The sequence below is a fragment of the Daucus carota genome, chromosome 8 (genome assembly GCF_001625215.2).
Source record: "Daucus carota subsp. sativus chromosome 8, DH1 v3.0, whole genome shotgun sequence".
NCBI lineage: Eukaryota > Viridiplantae > Streptophyta > Magnoliopsida > Apiales > Apiaceae > Daucus > Daucus carota.
Window position 1 is genome coordinate 14,972,727 of NC_030388.2, and position 20,052 is coordinate 14,992,778.

At 35.1% G+C, this 20,052-nt stretch overlaps 4 protein-coding genes across 4 annotated transcripts in view; all 4 read right to left on the reverse strand.

The window, feature by feature from the left end:
- Window positions 1-646: 646 nt before the first annotated feature.
- LOC108197050 (uncharacterized) lies at window positions 647-4,924 on the reverse strand. The gene is made up of 6 exons (XM_017364528.2): window positions 4,411-4,924; window positions 3,449-4,108; window positions 2,514-2,960; window positions 1,971-2,143; window positions 1,234-1,417; window positions 647-1,019 (listed from the first exon to the last, which is right to left on the reverse strand). The coding sequence occupies exons 1-6, from the start codon at window positions 4,813-4,815 to the stop codon at window positions 927-929; spliced, it is 1,962 nt and encodes a 653-aa protein (XP_017220017.1). The 5' UTR covers window positions 4,816-4,924; the 3' UTR covers window positions 647-926.
- A 1,224-nt stretch (window positions 4,925-6,148) lies between these two features.
- LOC135148485 (uncharacterized) lies at window positions 6,149-6,748 on the reverse strand. The gene is made up of 2 exons (XM_064083723.1): window positions 6,432-6,748; window positions 6,149-6,245 (listed from the first exon to the last, which is right to left on the reverse strand). Exons 1-2 carry the CDS (start codon window positions 6,746-6,748, stop codon window positions 6,149-6,151), a joined length of 414 nt encoding a protein of 137 aa, XP_063939793.1.
- Window positions 6,749-7,043: 295 nt separating this feature from the next.
- Window positions 7,044-10,431, reverse strand: LOC108197130 (putative pentatricopeptide repeat-containing protein At3g13770, mitochondrial). The gene is made up of 2 exons (XM_017364641.2): window positions 10,344-10,431; window positions 7,044-10,259 (listed from the first exon to the last, which is right to left on the reverse strand). The coding sequence occupies exon 2, from the start codon at window positions 10,216-10,218 to the stop codon at window positions 7,363-7,365; it is 2,856 nt and encodes a 951-aa protein (XP_017220130.1). The 5' UTR covers window positions 10,219-10,259; window positions 10,344-10,431; the 3' UTR covers window positions 7,044-7,362.
- A 1,039-nt stretch (window positions 10,432-11,470) lies between these two features.
- Window positions 11,471-20,052, reverse strand: part of LOC108199976 (L-ascorbate oxidase homolog) — a 34,719-nt gene continuing 26,137 nt past the window's right edge. Inside the window, exons 2-9 of the mRNA XM_017368012.2 lie at window positions 14,945-15,116; window positions 14,658-14,767; window positions 13,322-13,592; window positions 13,124-13,226; window positions 12,673-13,018; window positions 12,218-12,583; window positions 12,046-12,124; window positions 11,471-11,912 (exon numbers count right to left, since the gene is read on the reverse strand). Coding sequence (XP_017223501.1) covers window positions 11,700-11,912; window positions 12,046-12,124; window positions 12,218-12,583; window positions 12,673-13,018; window positions 13,124-13,226; window positions 13,322-13,592; window positions 14,658-14,767; window positions 14,945-15,094 — 1,638 coding nt within the window. The 5' untranslated portion in view covers window positions 15,095-15,116 and the 3' untranslated portion in view covers window positions 11,471-11,699. The remainder of the gene's footprint in view (window positions 11,913-12,045; window positions 12,125-12,217; window positions 12,584-12,672; window positions 13,019-13,123; window positions 13,227-13,321; window positions 13,593-14,657; window positions 14,768-14,944; window positions 15,117-20,052) is intronic.

Here is a 20,052-nt window from a genome sequence, read left to right on the forward strand (position 1 = left end):
TACTTATAACAATCTATCCAAGCCTATCATTGTAAAAAAGAATTGTTCCCCAGCAAACTTATAACAGTTTTATTGTCCGTTGATGTACCTGAGGCTTCTGAGCATCCTCATTTTACGACTTGGGTTGAGAAAAAAGGTACTCCTTCCATCCCAGCTATTTGTATACAAATGGTTGAGACACGGAGACCAAGAAATTGTGTAAGAAATGAGTAAAGTTATATGAAAAATGAGTATAGTGGTAGGACCCATTTATATTTAATAATAGATTTGAGATAGTGAAGGAAATTAATGAGTGTAATAGTGTTTATATCATTATAGAATGGAGATAGTGGAATAAAATAGTTGGTGTAATGATATTTTATATTATAAAAGTTTACTACTTTTGGTATGTATACAATTGATGGGACGTCCCAAAAAAGAAACTGTATACAATTTATTGGGACGGAGAGAGAGTAACTAATTGCCGTTCTCTGGTCGTAATTATAGTGCAAACATTCTTCAAAAATGTGAAGATTAGAAAGCTACCTGAGCTATTCATCTCCAACAATATTCCTATACCATTCCTTGATAATTTATTATTACAATTACTACTTTCTATCACCATAAGTACAACAATGTGTAAAGAGCGACGGAGACGATATGTTCCTTGGTAACAAGGAATTAAGTGTCCTGGTGATTTAAGGGACTGTGTTAGGACACTATTTTTACACGCATTCCTTCGAATTCAAGTTACGAGCATGAATAGCTAATCTATTTGTAAGAACAACAAAAGCATTTTAAATATATAAATGAAACTTAAAAAGAAAATATTTAAAAGAGCTCAAAATTTTGCATTTGTTTCCAGTACACTAGTACGACACTTGGAAGGGGAAGAAACTGCAAGGACACGGTCAAAACTGAGATGTGATATCATCTGCAGATGTTCATCACAAACTTTGAGAAGTTAGTAGTGCAGCATTATCTTTGAGTGTCTTCCTTGCACGCCAATGGACAGCAGCAGCAGCTTCTGAAGTCCCCATCTGCAAGAATAAAAGTTATATTTGTGAACACGTATCTATTTGTTCTAAATTTCACACAGACAATGAACAGAACTCTGCAATATATCCCTACAATATAACAGTGAAACGAGAGCCTTTTTAATAGTGTGGACTAAAGTGGATTTTTCTGAGTGATCACATAATATTATAAGCACATACACCGCAATCACACAATGTGTATGAAGTGTAAACTTACTTTAGTCTCCATATTATGATAATCTTGCCACAAGCTCACATCTTGATCATAGGTTGCTAGTGCGGTCTCAAATAACCTCTGGACTTCTACCAGACTGGGTTTACTACTTGCAGATGCAAGGTTCTGTTCCAGCTCTATGCAACTTCGATATAATGCAAGACCTGGATGAGGTAAAGCAAGATATCTGTGTGTGGAAAAAAACACAAGCTCATTAAGGTTACATGCTACAAAACCTAACTTTAAAAAAAGCCCGGTACCGAATCTAGTGCTTTAAGTGGAGATAAATGATAGTGATTTGATAATTTGTCAAAAGGAGCCTGTGCAAGTGAAAATGGTCATAACTGACAGTTGAATGAGCAAAGGTCACTTTCTTTGATTTGTGAGCTAAAAAAATTTATAAAAAAATTATTAATAAACTTCTTGAAAGAAGAAATAACTAACAGAAAAAGACAGAAGATGCCCAGCCAAAAATCTTCAAAACAATTCGATCAGAAAGACTAGATTAAAAAAAAAAATACCTAAAAAAATGAACTCTGTCATATTTAAGGCGGGAAGTTTGAAATGTGATCAAGTAGAAAGAAGTCATTGTTTCAAAAAAAAAAAAAAAGTAGAAAGAAGTCATGCCGTCAAGAGATACTTCTTGTTTAATAATCAGTCATGAAGTCAGATATGAAGCTACACTTACAAGTGACAATAATACATCACAAAGCCAAAATATTCAAAGCTTGAAAACATACCGCTTATAGATCTCTCTGGCACTCTGAATTCCATCTTTTTGAAGACATATATTAACAATTGAAGAAGAAAGGCAAAAGCCATCATCGCTACCACCATATTTAGCCAATAAACCAAGGGATATCTCCACCAGCTTGTCAAAATAACGTCTTTGATTTGCAAAGAATTTGAGAGCCTACAAGAGAGATAAAATCAATGAACCTACAACTTCACTTACCCCATTATCTATGAAATAAAGCATGAAGCTGAAGGAAATAAGAATAATGTCTGAGAAAAAATTGTAGGGATAAAGTTAACGAACCTATCGGTAATTATGAATAGATAATAAAAGCTATTCCAAGGAGATGAAATAAGGGTGTCAGCAATAAACAATTGACATATATCTGTTAAGGGTCCTTGGTTGTTTTAAAAATTCTAAGCACGAGATAAGGAGACATCAATCATCATATAAGGAATAAAGTGGTTCAACAGCTTAACATAAATCCATATTTGTTTATTCCCAACAGGAAAGCAAAGATGAGCTAAGGGATACATTATCAACATACCATAAGCCACAAGCTCTGAGCTTTTGAAACTGATATTCTCATTAGAATACTTTTGAAGAGTTCGAAGACAACTGAAAGATCAGTTTTGCTCAGAGATGGAGACTTTTCTGTTATGCATCTAATTTCCATTGATAGCCGCAAATTCCATAAATGCACTGCATCCAAGAATTTTCCACTGCAGAGCCTTACTGCCAGTTTCCTAGCTTCATCAGATTTTCCCAGTTCCATTAAAAAAGATACATACTGGCAAGCAAGATCTTCCGTAAGACAACCCATCCTCTCAGCTTTTTCATATACCATTAAGATGTGTGAGATGGAATCTACACCATTAGCCAAAGTAAAGCTACGCATTTTTCCATTTTGTTGACCAATCGCATCAACCAAAAATTTTGTATAATGTATAAACATCATATGCGAAGGCACAATTTCTACAGCTTCCTCATAAATCTGGATGTCATTAAACATAAAGTCATTCGGAGGGACTACAGGTGCCCAAGAAGTATAATCATGAAAACACTGAAGTAAATAAAGCAACCGCAAAAATAAGATTAAGAAATAAATTCACTGAAAACTATAATACGTAAAGCCTGATTGTGTTCCTGCTACAAACACTGGGCAACAATGTAATCCAGAAGTTTGTAATATTGACCACAGCTGATTAAATATTAGCATCCAGAACCTCTATATGAAACTACAAGATCCTTTCCCGTACTCATTCCGAATTTAAACAAACATATCAACTTTTAAATCTTTATTTATCCCAAAAAACAAAGATGCACTTTAATCTAATTGATGGTCTAGACTTTACATTTTTATGAAACCCTCTTATAGCATGCATATTGCAAAAATTTGTCACATTGGTGAGTAGGGTATATGTTAATACACATGCAAACTAGTTAGAAGTGTGGTTTTCATACTAATTGAAGATACCAAACCTGAATTGCTTTCTCCAACTTATGTAAGCTAATATCTTCACTCATTCCATGGGTTTTTAGAAGTTGACCTGCTTCACTTCTCGCAAGCCAGTCCCAATACTCGGATTCTTTCAAAAAATCTCTTTTCATGTCATTAAGTATCTTCTTCTTCATTTCTTCTGAATGTGCTAACTCTGTCGCTTCAAGTATCTCCAACATTCGAGTTCTCAAACTAAAATCTGAAGGGAGGGCTTTCACTGCATTGCTGTAAACGGTTTGAAGAATGCTCAGACCTTGCTCCCCAAACAGATCAGATTTTTTCTCAACCTCGCCATTTGTAATATTTGATGCCTCATCCTTTTCCTTATGGTCATTAAGAGCCATAAACAACTCTTTATTTTCATCTCGCCACTGCTCATCTGCAGGATCAAGATGCTCTCGAGACAGTGTTCCCTCGTCTTCCCCAAGAGCAACTTTTCGAGCTTTCAACTTATTAAGATAAGTCAGCTCCATACGAATATACTCTACCCATAGATCAACTGAAGTTGGGCACGCTCTTAATCCAGCATGCATTAGAGCACGAGCAGCTGCTACATTCAAGTTGGTGTCAAATTCCCAAGCAGCAGCATATATCCAAACCCCTGGTACTTTGGGATGAAACCTAACTACCTGAGCAAGGGCCTGCATGATAAAGCAGTTCATTACACGGTTAAAAGCTAAAGTCACCATCGTAAAGCTAGCTTCTATTAGATTACACATGAATTTAACAAGTCTTCATCAAAGAAGATATAATCCACCAAAATTAACAATCACAAGAAACATATCATGACAACATCATCACAAAGCACCGTCTTTACTTACCACACACAAACCTTGAAATAACAATTGCATTTTACAAAATCTAATTATCCGACAGACAAACATATAACATATCAGACATACTCCCACCGCAAGCCAAACTCGAAAAAAACCACACATTGTACCTTTTTCAAATGCCCATTCTTTTTTATCCTACAAAACTCGAGAAACTGAAACCAAATCTCCAAATCACCCTTAAACCTATTCGTAACCAGCTTATAAATCTCGATAATTCTCGATACCCCCGAATAGTCAGAAACCGATTTCTTCATCCTCTGATTGCCATTTTTCTTGAGCTCTCTCGACACCGCCTTGCGTCGTAAGAACCTAAGCTTATCCAAATTCTTCTCATACTCAATGTAATTCAGGTAGTCTTGTTTGAGTGGGCTGGGGCGCTTGAGTCTGTACTCGAACTTGCGGCGCTGTTTGACGATCTCGGAGATTTCGGACTTGGTGAAGAGGTTGCGGCGCTCGAGGTCGTCGAGCTCTCGGACCATGCGCTCTAGCTTGTATTGGACTACGTCCGCCATTTTCGGAGATTTCACACAGTTAGGGTTTAGTGTGTGGGGGATATGAAGAAGAAGAGAGGTTTTAGGTTTAAGCGATTGGGGTTTTGGTTTGTTGGGCTTTGAATTTAAACCGGACCTAATTGGAGCTCGTGTAATTTAAACAAACAATGTATAATATTATTTCTCTCAAAATATTGTTAAGATTAACAATATTTGTATTTGTGGTCGATAGCTCAAACGGAGTTTTTGGAAAAGATGGTGAACACAGAGCAAGGATCTATACATGTACCATCGTCAATTTCAACATCGCTTATTTGTCTCATCTTGGGTATGAAGACAGGCATGTTAATTTTTTCTATGTTTGTTCGACTCGATCATTCTTGTAGATGCCGTATGGCCATTATTTATTGAATTATCTCCTTTTTTTCAAAAAAAAAAAAAAAAAAACAATATTTGTATTAGTACTTACCTAGAAATGTTTTCCAAATGATTTCATTTTTTTAGTATTTAAAATTTCAAACTTCACATACTCGTTATCCATACGTATCGAAATCTTCTTATAATATGCTTTGAATGAAAACTTAAACATTTAATATTAAATTTGTATCAATATTTTAATTTAATCAATATTTTAGTTTATACATCTTATATTTAAATAAAAAGAATACAAACTATAATTTATTAATGTATGCCGTGTATAACAAATTCATTTAATTTATCATAGCAATCTTTCTCATTATAAAATATTGTTTTTCTTTTTTTTTTTTTTTTTTTTTTTTTTTTGTCACAATAAACGGTTGTATTAAACCAAGAAAAATTACAATCCGGATGGACAGAGTTTCCTTCATTCAAGAAGGTATATCATCTAACCGAAAGTATGTAAATACTCCGGACGCTTAGATAACATAACCTTTCAAGTCCGAAGAGAAAACCCACAAAAAAAGGGCCTCGTTAAAACCCCTCAAGAGCAAAATCCTGTGGGAAAAAAACTCAAGGGGGAAAAAGAGTACCCTACAAAAAATACATCGATTACAAAATAGACTAAAAATGAAGTCTTCTTTATTCCTTTCTATCTTTGTTTGTAGCTCAACTGTCTTGTCCACCAAAATTCGCGTCTTCTCGGAAGACGCCTTAATAGATAAATTCTTAAATGCTTTTTCAAACATCCTGAAAATAAGACAAAACAGAATGAACGAATGTGAGCAAATTTAAAATTAAAATAAAAGACATAAACGAGCCAACATTATGGCACTTAAATGCCTCTTATGGGCCAATAATGCCCCAATAATGGTCGCCATAAATGGTCGCCATAAACGGTACTAAAACCTTAATTAAGAATAATTAGTATCCTTAATTAAGGCACAATTATCGCCAAAAATAGCTCTTCTTCTCCACCCTTTCTGGACCTATCCATCACCACCATGGATATGGCCTTGTGAGGCAAGAAGTTCCTACATCCATAAAATTAGCAATACCAGAACAACACAATATATAAAATGGATGAATATCAAAATATAAAAAAACGACGACAAATAAAATTAAATCAAATAACTCGAATTCAACAAACTTGGGATCAATCCTAGATTCAATCGAATTAATAATGTAACAAACCACTTAGGGTTATTGGAACCCCTCACCTGAGCCATGGTCGGGTCTCACATGAACTTACCCAGCTACAGAACCCAATTAAGCCATAACTATCTAGGGTTTGATCATCCTTTAAGATCCGTCCCTTGTAAATCAGCCGCTGCTGCACAGCTGGAACATCGCAATTCTCCGCGACGATTTGTTTGAACTGCGACACAGTGGATCCCACACTCGCTCGGACACTAAACTTGGAGCCGTTGGAACAGCGGACGTTGATGGAGACGGCGTCGTCAGCTGCGGCGGCGCCGAGGGGAAGCGACTTATTGGTGTTGTCGGGGCGTTGATCGTTGTAAGATTGAGTAACCATTGTTGCAGGAACAGAGATACTGGGGGTGCGTTATAAAACAACGCAGAGGAATCAAATATTGTTTTTCTTTAAATAAGCATTATCTAAATATGACATATTATTTTAGATAAAAAAAATATGATGAGTTTCAAATTTTTATCAGGAAAATAGGTTTCTATTCTAAAAGTCGGTTATTAATGACCGATTAATCTTTGCTATGTAACTCGTCCAACTAATTAAACTGTACCGAAATTTTCAGAATTTTGTCTGCTTGCGGTTGTAGCCAGTGAAGCTATAGTCAAGGAGGCCAACCAAATGGACAACCACAAAATGTGATACACAGTGTCCACTCAGACAAGGAATCAACAGTCCAGGGGTTAGCAATCACCACCCTCTCAACTGTATTTTCTCACTACATATGACAAGTGTTCACAAGAAATCCCAGTAGCTTCACTGCTAATTTTTACTTTAATAGCATTGAAGCTTTGGTTTAGTGACCCCTGGATTATGGCCAACATGGCAACATGGTATACCGCATAAGTCTCACGCATGATACTCGAATTCCTGATGATCTCCTTTGTAAAATGTTAAGGGACAAACTAGTCTAAGAAGGTCTTTCAGCAAATAAAAAGATGTCACCAATAATCTTTGCATGAACAGATGCCATTGGTAAAGTGGTGGAATCGGCTTCCATCTCTCAGGACTATTTCCCTCCCAACAAGTTTGGAAACATACTTGCCAAACTCATGGCAATCACCGCAAACTCTTAAATTTTTGTTAATTTGTATTGGACTACCATTACCAATACTAATCAGCCCAAATGCTATAGCGAGTTTCTCACTATGGCTTGAAATCCTCCTCACTTTTCTCTCCTCATCTTCATCATGGAGAACCCAACGAAGATCAGGAACATACCCAATTTCCTTCACCGAAGCCAACAAGGAATTCAGTTTCAAATATATCTTGTCAGATTGAGGATGCGACTTGTCTCCGGCTGTAAAATAGTGTAGTTTGCTTCTAACTGCTATCCAGCTTTTTCCCGGAGGCTTTGTTAGGCCTTTTTCTTCCAGCAGGCTTCTCAACTTGTTCACCTCAGACCAAAGGCCTGCTGCAGCATAAATATTGGATAACAATATATAGTTTCCTGCATTTGTCGGTTCCAGCTCCAAAAGTTTGGTAGAGATTGTTTTAGCTAGTTTTGTATCAGTATAGACTCGACAGCCACTGAGCAGTGCTCTCCAGACAGACGCGTCTGGTGAAATAGGCATCGTATCAATGAACTTCTTGGCTTCAGTTAAAGACCCTCCACGACAAAGAAGATCTACTACACAAGCATAGTGGACAACTTCTGGTGTAATATAGTATTCCTGAACCATGGAGTCGTAAAGCTGCAATCCCTGCTCAATCAAACCAGAGTGACTACAGGCAGACAAAGTCGATACAAATGTTATGCTGTTTGGTTTACAGCCATCTTGTAGCATTTTTGAGAAGGCGAGCAAAGCATTGGGGCCACGTCCATGCATACCGTAACCAGCAATCATTGCATTCCATGAGACAACATTTTTTCTTGGTAAACTTTCAAATATTTTTTCAGCAGAATGCATATCACCACATCTGGCATACATAGTTATGAATGCATTGGCAAGAGATAAATCGTATTCAAATGAGAATTGTCTTCTCAATGCATAAGCATGTAATCTTTGGCCTAGAGGAAGATTGGCTAATTTGGTGCAACCTGAGAGTAAATTTATGATTGTAACTGAATTGGGATCAACTTTTGACATCATACTATCGAAAAGAAACAGAGCCTTTTGTGCTTGATCGGTTTTTATGTAACAACCAATCATAGAATTCCATGATACAATATCATTATCTTGAAACCTCTCAAACAAATTTGTAGCTGTTGCTTCATCATTGCAGTTCATATACATCTCAGTGAGTGCCGTGTTCAGTAAGGGGTCTACTTCAGCACGGTGTTTTATTGCATAACCATGTATCGACTTGCCCAAACTCAGAGACATTTCATCTTTACAAGAAGCTAAAATAGAAATTATTGTGTGAGTATTAGGGCTGACCTCTGATTCTAGCATTTTCCCAAAAATCTCCCATGCTTGACCCTTTAAGCCGTTTCTAGTCAATGCACTGATCAAAGTGTGCCACGATACCACATCTCCTGCATCTGTCAGTTCCTGAAAGACCTTCAATGCATCATCGATACAATTAAAGTCTGCATACATACTTAACAATGCATTCCCAATATGCATGTTCCTCTGGATTCCATTCTTAATGGCCGAAGCTTGTAAGCATTTACCATCTCTTAAACCAGTAGGCAACTCAACACATAAACGCAAGCCAGAAACAATCGTTCTGACATCACCTGTAAAACCTGTCAATTGCATTTTGTTGAACAAAGCCAGTGTTTCCACAACTGAGCCCTCCTTAAGATATACAGAAAGCATTGAGTTCCATAACGCAACATCTTTTGTCGATGCAGATTCAAATAGATCACAAGAAGATCTTAACATTCCATTATTTCCATACATATTTATCAAAGCATTGATGATGTACATATCTTTGCTAATTCCAGACTTTATAATAAGCTGATGAATTTGACGTCCCAAATGAAGAGAGCCATATTCTGTACATGCCTGTAGAACAATTAGCATTGTGACAGCATCACTCTCAAATCCAGCCATGACCATTTTAACGAAGAGTTGAAGAGCTTTCAAGTAATCCTCAACCTCAAAATAAGCAGTAATCATAGCATTCCAGCTTACAGTGTTCTTTGAAGGCATTAAAGCAAAAACACGAGTTGCACTTGTCACATCGAATTTCAAATAGAATCCTATCAATGCAGTAGCAACATGGTGATTAAAATCAGACAAACCATTCCTTAAACAGTACCCATGAACCTCCTTCCCAGTTCCTAAATCCAAGAGCTCTCCACACGCCAAAAGCAATGCCACGACAGTAACTGAATTACACCTAAACCCTTGATTTTGCATCCGAGTAAACAAGAGCATCGCCTCCTCATACTCACAACACCTCACACAACCAGAAATCATAGCATTCCAGGCAACCACATCAATTTCATTCATTTCAGCAAAAACAAGACTAGCATCATCAGGAAACCCACACTTGCAATAAAAATCAACAAGAGCTGTCCCAACCCGAACATCATCAATCAAATCTGTATTCACAATCTGTGCATGTAACAATTTCCCTTTTTCGACAGCTCCAAGTCTAGCACAAGCCTTGAGAACTAGAGGCAGAGTGGTGTGATCTGGCAAAATGCCAATGCTTTCCATTTGTGTATAAGTAGCAAGTATAGCACTGTCATTCTTTAATCTAGTATGCTGTTTTATTAATGAATTCCAGTGTTTCGAGTCATGTCCTGCTGCAGCTGAGACTCTACTGGCCAATAAAAGAGGCTGCTGATATAGGCTACTTGACACTACAGAGATTTCCATATTGAAAGACGAATTAAACATATCCAGTGCATCCCACTCGTCGTAAAAGATGATTCTTTAGTCTATAATACAATAGGCCAACATTCAAGAACAAATTGCAGAGCCTGGAATTAAAACTAGCAAGTCAAAAAACCAAAGATACTAACTTTTAAGCAGCAGGCAGATTGAAGTGATCAGTGGTGCTGTAGCTGAGAACTCAAACTTAACCACTCTTTTTCAAGATAATATCGCCTTCTCCACACAAAATAGTCTAGGTAGCACTTTAGACTATTGCAAAGATAAAAGTCCATATGAGAACCATAATTTTTTTTTCAATATAAGAAATTAATTAATTTTTTCTAAAGTTTTATAATTACAATATTAATTTATCTTTGCATACTTGTCTGAGATTTGAGAAGAGTTATAGATCCAGAAATTGTACTAATTTATATATTAAATTTTATCCGAAAAAATTAGAAACGGGACGGGAGGAATATAAAGAATTGGTCTGACAAATTTATTTGAATTTTTCGCTGGGTATTCCAGCCACACTGCCACAGGGAGGCAAGTGAAATTCAGCCAGCTTTAAAACAATTTGTATAAAAGAAATTTGAAAAAATCCCAGTGTAAAATTTATGGATGCCCTGCAATCTCATCCATTGAACTTGATATATAACAGGATCTGACAAAGTCATGAGCCAGTTTGGCCACCAGCCCCACATGCATTTGTTAGTGCAATATGTACTCCAATACAATAGTCAGACAGACGCATTATAATCTGAAAGGTAGCTGGTCCTAAACATACTACTGATAGTAGCATACGTCCAGCAGAAAAAAAAACGCTAAATGTGAAAAATCCTAAAAACAGGTAATTTTCTGTTGGATGATACTATAACAGTACATCAAAAAAATTTAGGATTTGGCGTCCAGTGCTTTTCTCTGCCGCTGAACACATCCTACTAACATACGTATACCAGGGATCCGAACCTAATCTGAAAATGATATAAAGTGTGGGATAAGCTTGATGCTTCATATATCTTTCCAATACTTGGTGGTTGGATTCAAACGTATTTAAATTCATTCCATAGTTGATACAGTTTAGCAAAGTCCAAATTTTACAAGCAGAAGCTGAGATGACTATTACCCCATATATCAGATAAAAAAAGGTGCAAAATACTGTGCATAAGTAATTCATAAGGTGAAAGAAAAACAGAAGGAATATGTTATTAAACAGAATTGGTAATCTATAGGTAATGTGTTCAACTTGTATATGCAAGTTGTAAAGAATGAAACGAGAAACAACAATAGCCTGCAGCATCTGTAATGTCATTTCTTTGTAGTGGAAAGTGGAACTAGTTGTTCCAAAGCATTAGATTTCCGAACATGTTACAAATTGTTCTATATAGCCGGGAAAAAAACAATAGTGAAACTTTATATTAGCGAAAGAAATAGGATGAACTTGACTTATATGTGTCATAGTTCTTGTTTAGGAAGATCTGGTCACCCTCTCGTGACAGAACTCCTCAAAATGGGCGAGTGTGACGCCCTCTTGCACGACCACAAAGAAGAGCATTCTTAGGGATTGGATACTCGTCTCGCCATGAATGAGCAGGGGAGTATACCCTCAAATAGAACTGCTGTCCTAAGTACTGTCTTGCCCAGTTTTCGGATCTTATGTTCCACATTCCTACATTGTCCAAAGCCATGTAGATTGCAGTCCATGACTTTGGATAAACCTGTTATACATAAAAACAATTATAAAAAAATTAGCAAAAGAAAAATCACATTTTTAAAGATCATTTCTTGATTTTCATTTCACTTGCAAGAAAAAGATTTGGGAATTAAAAAATGTTAGTGGTTCGGACGAACCTGTGTTGTGCTTCGAGCAACTGTATCTCTTAGATTGTATCGTGATCTACTACCTGGCGTCCATTGTCCACCATCCATCCTTTTGATTTCAAAAAGAGCACAGATTAGATGATGAAGACAAGTACAAAAAGGTTCTTTGAAAATTTAATTAGGTAAACTATATTTTACTTACCCGACAACAAAGAAAGCATGACCATCGATATGATATGACTGCACTGTGTCCTCCCAATTTTGAAACACGATTTCAACAAAAGATCGAAAATCAGCAGCCATGACAGAGGTTGTAAGATAAGCACCTCCGTAGCTTGGCCTGTCAGGCATGCTACCAAGGTTATAAACTCCTCCAATGTTAAAGTAGTCTGCTAGTTTTAGTGGCGTGTCTCCAGGAACAAATGAGACACTGTTGATTGCATATCTTTGCTTGCCATTAATCCATGGAGCAGAATTCACAAGCATAATTGTTCGTGTAGTTTTAATTAGTCCGTAGTGGTACGACCCTTGTGGATTTGGCCTCGGTCCACTTGCAGTTAAATTCCAACTGTAATCAAACATTAAAATTTTAACACAAACCTACTACAATCAAAAAGATACTGTACCATGCTACACATAATAAAACTATGCATTTACCGAATTGATCTGGCCTGAGCCAGGGACGAATAGACCTGGCTGGTAGGTCCCCTTGGAGGAGGCCCCCAAACCTGGGTCCGAGAGTTACTATAGTGAAGAATTGCTGTGGTGGTGCGTACTGGAGATGCAAGGCGTGAAGAAACAACTATGTAGTAGTCCTTTGGTGCCTGATTTGCTGTAACCAAGACAGAATAGGATTGTCCTAAATGGACATCTAGGGAACCATAGGAGTTTTGAAGTGTATGTGATCCTTCTGTTTCGACTAGTTTCATAGTATGTCCCTGAATTCTAAAGTTGATTGATGTTGTGAGTCCAACATTTGATATCCTAAATCTATATGTTTTTCCTGTAAAGATATACAAACATAAATTAGTTAAATTGCAGTGAAAATCATCAGGATCAGTAAGAACATCATCTAGACTGCATATAACTATATTATCTGTAACCGCACCTTGATCAACTGCAAATGTGTATCCATTCCAGCCTTGACCATTAATAAGAATACCATCCGGAGCAGGGAGAGCATGACCGGCATCTAAGATCATTTTCAGTTGCTATAGAAGAAAACAAAATATATTCTAGTTATATATTATAATTAATAAACACATACCGCAATGGAATTAGTTAATGTTTGGTTGATATAATATACCCTATGGCTTCGTTTGTACCAATCTCCAGCTAGCACAGTGTGGTCACCAGCAGGTTGAGCGAAAGGTACAGGAATCCGGTAGCGACTGAAGATTTTGATGGCACCAAAACCTCCAGAAGCTTTATGCATTGCAAGTGAAGGGAAGTAAAAAAAACTCCCAATCTGATCTTTAGCTTGGAGCATATATGTAAAGTTACGTCGTGGGGGGATTGGGCAGTTGGTTCCGGGAACACCATCTTGCCATGAGTTCCTTCTGTGCTGCAAGCCATTCCTGCAGAGAAATGATAATTATACTTAAAATTTGGCCACTGCTTAAAGCTTAGTAGGGCAAGCTGATTTAAAGATCTCTATTCAGTCAGAATAATCCACTAATTAACAACACTATATAGTAGTAAATTTGAGTTTTTAACCATGGAAAGTACAATGTTTTAAATGCAATCGACAGCCACTTAAATGAAATATGGTACTATATATCATCAAAATATGGGACATGATGGAACAGAAGGTTTTTAATTTATTGTGACAAAAGTAAATAAGAAACAAAACAAAAATTGAAGTCAATAAAACATGGTCATTAATTACAAATTTCTACTTCATTCTAAGATTCATAACAATGTCAGAGATCTAGCATGTGTTAGATGAGATCCCAAACTTCTGGACCAGCATATAATTACTGCATTTGTTTATACATGCCACTGCTCAATAATTCATCAAGAACTAGGTGTATGTGCACCAGTGTAGCCAGATTCCAGCAAAATAATAAACAATTTCAAAAATTTAAAATATTATCAAACACATAATTTCAAGTTGCACAAGTTGACTTACATGTGAAAACCTACAAACTTAAAATAGTTTTGTCAATTGTATAAAACTTTACATAGACCTGGATCCCATAACAAGATGGATACACTACAAAGGGAAACAAAGTGGAATCTTTATACTTTTCTGTATAATTCTGTTTTTCACTTTAAAACTACTTTAAAACTTTTATCAGTTAGCAATGATTTTTATTCCCAAATGTTTGGTTACTTACCAAGATTGGAGCAAAGATAATGTTAACTATAGTAATTCACATGACTAAACATTTATTATCGAGTTCGGGTCAGAATTAGAGCCAAACAAGTCAAGTTGAAGTCGAGGCAAATTCTACAATAACTCAAGTAGACCAAGAATCTTACAGGGCATAGTTGTCACTATGAAAAATCTTGGAAGAAGGAATCTAGATCTGGAGAATGCATTGTATAATAACCAAGAAATAGAAAAACAAGAATTTACGCAATCTACATTATATATTCATGAAAGACTGTAAAACATCAGGGTACAATTTGAAGCTTACCAAGAAAGTAGAAATGGTTCGCCTAGAGCATTATAAACACTAATAATTAAGTTGTCATTAGTAACAGCATTAATCTGTGGCCCTGGAAACTGCCCATTTATCATAATCACCTGCAATAAATCCCATCAATAAAAACATAAGAACACACAAACATCTGAACTAGTATCCAGCAGTAAAACCAAGAAACAAGAAAAAGAAAAAAGAACATGTTTTTAGCCTCGACTGTCTCGAAATCCTGGTTCCGTCACTATTTCGAACAACGGAAAGCAAGAAAGAAAGAAAAGAACCTGTTGTTTGACACCAAGTGGATAAACGAAGCCATAATGGATCCTCCATGAGTAAAACCTGTAAGGGTCTTCAGCATTCACAGCACATTGTTGAAGAACAACAAAGAAAAGTAGAACCAAGCAAGAAACTACACTTTTTACATCTCTCATTTTCTCTCTGCAAACCCTTTGTTTTGTTTTATGTTCAACACTTGCTCTGTCTCTCAAAGTGTATTATTACATGAATGTATGAATGTAAAATGTAGGGGGAAAAGAGAGAAGGAGAGAGATTTATATGGGCTCGTGAATTATTTTGTCAGTGGAACTAGAAGACAGGAGAGTTGTGTTCTGTATCCAGCGAGATAGACATATTATATAGAAATTAATTATGTACACATTCGAATACAGTATTTGTGAGGCAGTCACCGCGTAAAATTAAGAGCCAAATTATTTTCGAGTTGAGAAAAAAATTACAGGCTTGGCCCTATCACGTGCACATGAAACATTGCAGCTTACAGAGTAGATCCGAATAGTGTATATAGATCAATATGCCATTAACACGACAGTATATTCTTGTGCAATCATTTTTATATTTTACAACTAGAGAAATTAGTACTACGGTTTATGGTAAATATATTGGCATTTGAATACTATCTGACACTTATACGAGGAGTCTGGCGGAGCCAGCCACAAATGATATTGGGGTAAAATTTTTTAGTAAAACATTACTTCTTCCGTCTCATATAATAGATCCGTTTTGAAAAAATTATGAATATTAAGATTTTTTTTTGAAACAAAAGTATTAATCTAATAATAAAAAGCCATATAGCATCTACACGAATGATCGAGTCGAACAAACAGTAAATTGCAATCGGTTGTTCTCATAAAGAGACAGTTAAACAATATTTTGAAGAAAATGTATATACGAATACAAGTACCCGCTTCATGCATCCTCGTTGAATTACTGGTACCGAGAGAGCTATCATTTAAGCTATCGACCAAAACGGCGACTCCATAAAAACTTTCATCATCAAATCAAGACCCCGTTTACAATTAAGAAGCGAAAAACAAAACTCTCACCATGAAGAGAAAACAACCTTAGATCTGATGCAGAACCACGGAAACAAGAGAAATCGGACTGAAAATTCACCCGCTAGAAACAGAGAAGAAAGACAACGAAATCTCTGATGGTTTTGGATCTAATAATTCTCTCGAGAATAGATCCGGAGCAGAACCACAAAAACAAGAGAAATCAGACTGAAACTCATCACCCGCTTGGAAGAGAGACAACGAAATCTCCGATGGTTTTAGATCTAAGTTTCTCGAAAAGATGTATCATTCAAAAACTGGAAGAAAAACAAAGCAATTAAGTGATTCGGGGTTTTCCATCGGTGAAAATCGATGGAAGCCCTATGACAAAAGAGAGGCTAGAGAGAATTAGGGTTAAGAGAGAGGCTGTGTTTATCAGAATACGAATATTAAGATTTTAAAACATTACTCTTAAATTTGTATATAAATAAGAAATGAACAAATAATGTAGGAAAAATTTGTTTTTTAAAAAAGACATGTATGTAGAGGAAGCATAATCAATTATAATTTATAACCAAAGTAGATGAACGAATGAAAAGATTAATATCCTTACTAATCAAAACAAATACCCTTTTAACAAAATCAATCAACCAAATTTTATACATACATACATGTCATATATAAATATATCAAAGTATTAAAAAGTCTAGTTGGGGTTCGGTGACCCCCACCAGCCTCAATCTCCCTCCACCCCCTCGAAGTAAACTCAATTATGATGTAAATTTTACTTTATAGTTATATTATACAATCAAAAGTAAATATTCGACTGTAATCGTGATATATATACCTTATTTAGAATAATATTATATTTTTATTCTAAATTTAGAATATAATATAAAACACCCTATCGTCACCATATTATCAAAAAAATAAAAAAGGAACAAAAATGTTAAAAAGAGATTGAGATGAATTAAAGAGGAAAATACTTTTATATAATTACAAAAATAACGTTGTTAGGTAAATATAGAACGATATTGTGTTACGTTAGGTAAATATTTTGACCTTGTACTAATGCAGTTATCGAGATTCATGGAGACCGTTATAATCTGAGTACAACTTGTTGAACTTATTTAATGAGTCATAATCCATAATAATATTTTATTGTGTGTTTTATCTCCAGATTGTCTCACATTGATGTAGTTTTATTCTAATTTTCGCCCCAACAGATGTGAGATAAATCCAAATAATCTCGGCGTGTCACTTATTTGGTGATAAATATTATCACATGTCATATATTTTGTATCTGTATATCTAAGGAGAAAAGAAACTTGATTAAAATAAGATTGTAAGAGGAAGTCTATATGCTGAATATCTGTTGTTATTATAATATAGTATCAAAAAGTATTTATTAATGCTAAAATAAAAATGACATGGAGGAAGCTAGTTTTATAAGAATTTTATAACATTTATCATGTTCAATATATTTTTGACATTGAGTGATGTATAATATTACAAATGAATAAGTAGTACTCTCTGTATAAAGTTATTGATGATTTGGCAAGGTTGGATGTGTTTATTCTGGGTTTCAAATATAAAACTCGAGAATGAATTTATGTATGGTTGTATCCAATTGTGAAACTCTTTGCGGTTGAGGTTTAGATATTGGTATCAAATACTCCCTCTGTCCCATTGTCCCATTTTAACTGATGTTTGACTTTCTAACACGTATATTGAGGTGTGAAAAAATAATATCTATACTCAATAAAAAAATTCAATTCTTATATCAAATAAAAGTTTAGATTATAAATTTTTATTTGATATAAATTTTATAAAGAATAATTATGTCTAGATGTGATTTTTTTAGCATCTTAAAATACGTGTAAAAAAGTCAAAAGCAGTTAAAATGGGACGGAGGGAGTATTGTTATTTCAGTGTTTGAATTATAAAATTATTACTATGATCGGTGCTTGATTCTATTATGATACTTCGCATTTTAGTTCTTTCTGAGTTCATTATTTCTCCATTTTTCTCTATCTTTGACAAACCTTACAATTCTGGAAAGGTCTCGAATCCTCTACAAGTTCCATGTTATACGTTTTCATTTGGGTTAGTATTTATAGAGTAATTGCTGATTTTGAGGACTGGTCAAGCATAAATCATGGTTGGAAGATATCATTTACTATAATTTTTGAGTTATTTTTTCAGGATAAATTATATGTAAGTTTATAAGAATTTGAGTAACATATTTTATATTACCTACGATATATCCATAATTTGATAGATTTAGTAAGACCTCCATCATGAGTGGAGTGAATCTCGTGCTTGGCACCAGGGACGTATCTACACTAGGGGCGGTGGGGGTACTTGCTCCTAGTGCCATGCATAGATCTTATTAATTAGCACTACAATATTTTCAGCAATTAAGGATTGCCCCCATGGTTTTAGTGTTGCTAAGTTAATGCATTGGTCAGGGTTCGACCCCCTTCACAAGCTCGTAAACAGTGTGTCGCTAGAATGATGGGGCATGTATAGTTATGACTAGTGTTTTGTTTTGGTCATTTGGATAGCATTTGCTTTATGTTATGAAAGTTCATGTAAATTTTGATTTTGATGACTACAGAGTTCTAAATGACTGATCGAAAATGTAGCACATCTTGAAAGTGTAAAGTTCTCTCTTATGTTCATAAGTAAGTTACATTTTCGATTATATTATTTGTGATTACTAATAAGTTTAATTAAGTATTAATTATAAGTTTAAGAGCATGTGTAAGAATAAAATTATAAGTTATTAGTCATGTTTTCATTATAGTAAGTATGATTATTATGTTTAAGTGTTAAGAATATTTGTAAGAGTGTGAGTTAGTGTTGCGTTTTTTGGCATTTCATTTAATATGTCTTATCATTCTTCATTTTTGTTAGATATTTGATGATATCAAACTAAATGCTTTGATGAGTTTGCGAGAAAATCAAATGATACGTCCCTCAACTATTCCGATTTTATGCGATAGGTCCCCCTGAACAAAAGATTCCGCAAATCAGGTCCTTTAACTTTCAAATTTTTTGGATCAGGTCTTTTCGTTAAAAAGATTTTGACGACGTCAAAATCTTGCTTACGTGACGGTTAACATTCGAACCTCGTTAGCTGATGTATAAATTGAATTAAACAAAACAAAGACATACTAGCTCATTTATAAATAACCTCTCCCAAATTTGAATACTCATACGTCCTCTTTTACATGTTAATTTTGATTTTCAAAAAGTCAAATTGACCAATTTTCAACTAAATATTACAAATTATCTATTCTTTATTTTTTTAAACTGAAAGTTGCATATTAAAATAGACTAAATATGATTTTCGAATATATAATTTTTATTATTTTTTCAATTATAGTGTACATTTAAATTCCGATCAAAATATAATCAATTTCATTTGTCAAAATTCAGAATGAACATGTAAAAGGGGCCGATGGGTAGTTTATTGCAGAATTTTCTCTTCCCGTTACAAAAACAGTTGGATTGCATTGGATGTTGCCGTGTTAACAATAATATATATTTCCATTTATTAGTCTTGTAAATTTAGAATATAAATCCAGCCAAACCGCCTCGTAATTTATTTGTCTTGGGTGGGTCGGAATCGGAACCGCATAAATTTATTTTTATAGTACTTCTTTCATGAAGTTTCAACTTTCAAGTAGTAATTTAGCAACAAAAAAAAACTTTCAAGTAGTAATAAACTGGTATCCTTTTCTCTGCATGCACGTTCTAAGATTTAAATATAGTACACAATAGTTTTTTATTGGGTTAATTACTTTTCTGCTTTTCTTGACCCGTTTGTGTAAAGAAGCAGAAGCACTTTTAAGAAGCTGAGAATTCTAACTTGAATTCTCTTCTCTCTCACAGTTTCTGCTTCTTCTCCAAACACTTTATTCACTTATTTACTTCTCACTTCTGCTTCACTTTTCTAGTTTAAGGAAGAAGTCACTTCTTTTAAGTTTGCCCAAACGGCCTCGTAATCTAACTAGTTGGAAGCACAAAAACTCAAAAATAGGTAGATCACAACAAAGTTTTAGAAAAACTCCAGGTAGGCTACCATTTTAAAA

What these genes read in the sequence shown, in the direction of transcription:
- LOC135148485 (XM_064083723.1), bottom strand. Translation starts at nt 6,748, where the DNA reads ATGGTTACTCAATCTTACAACGATCAACGCCCCGACAACACCAATAAG. An exon ending in GAGACCCGACCATGGCTCAG is followed by an intron (nt 6,246 to 6,431) that starts GTGAGGGGTTCC and finishes TTATGGATGTAG; the next exon opens with GAACTTCTTGCCTCACAAGG.
- LOC108197050 (XM_017364528.2), bottom strand. Translation starts at nt 4,815, where the DNA reads ATGGCGGACGTAGTCCAATACAAGCTAGAGCGCATGGTCCGAGAGCTC. An exon ending in AGAATGGGCATTTGAAAAAG is followed by an intron (nt 4,109 to 4,410) that starts GTACAATGTGTG and finishes TTTATCATGCAG; the next exon opens with GCCCTTGCTCAGGTAGTTAG. An exon ending in GCCAGAGAGATCTATAAGCG is followed by an intron (nt 1,418 to 1,970) that starts GTATGTTTTCAA and finishes TTCCACACACAG; the next exon opens with ATATCTTGCTTTACCTCATC.
- LOC108197130 (XM_017364641.2), bottom strand. Translation starts at nt 10,218, where the DNA reads ATGTTTAATTCGTCTTTCAATATGGAAATCTCTGTAGTGTCAAGTAGC.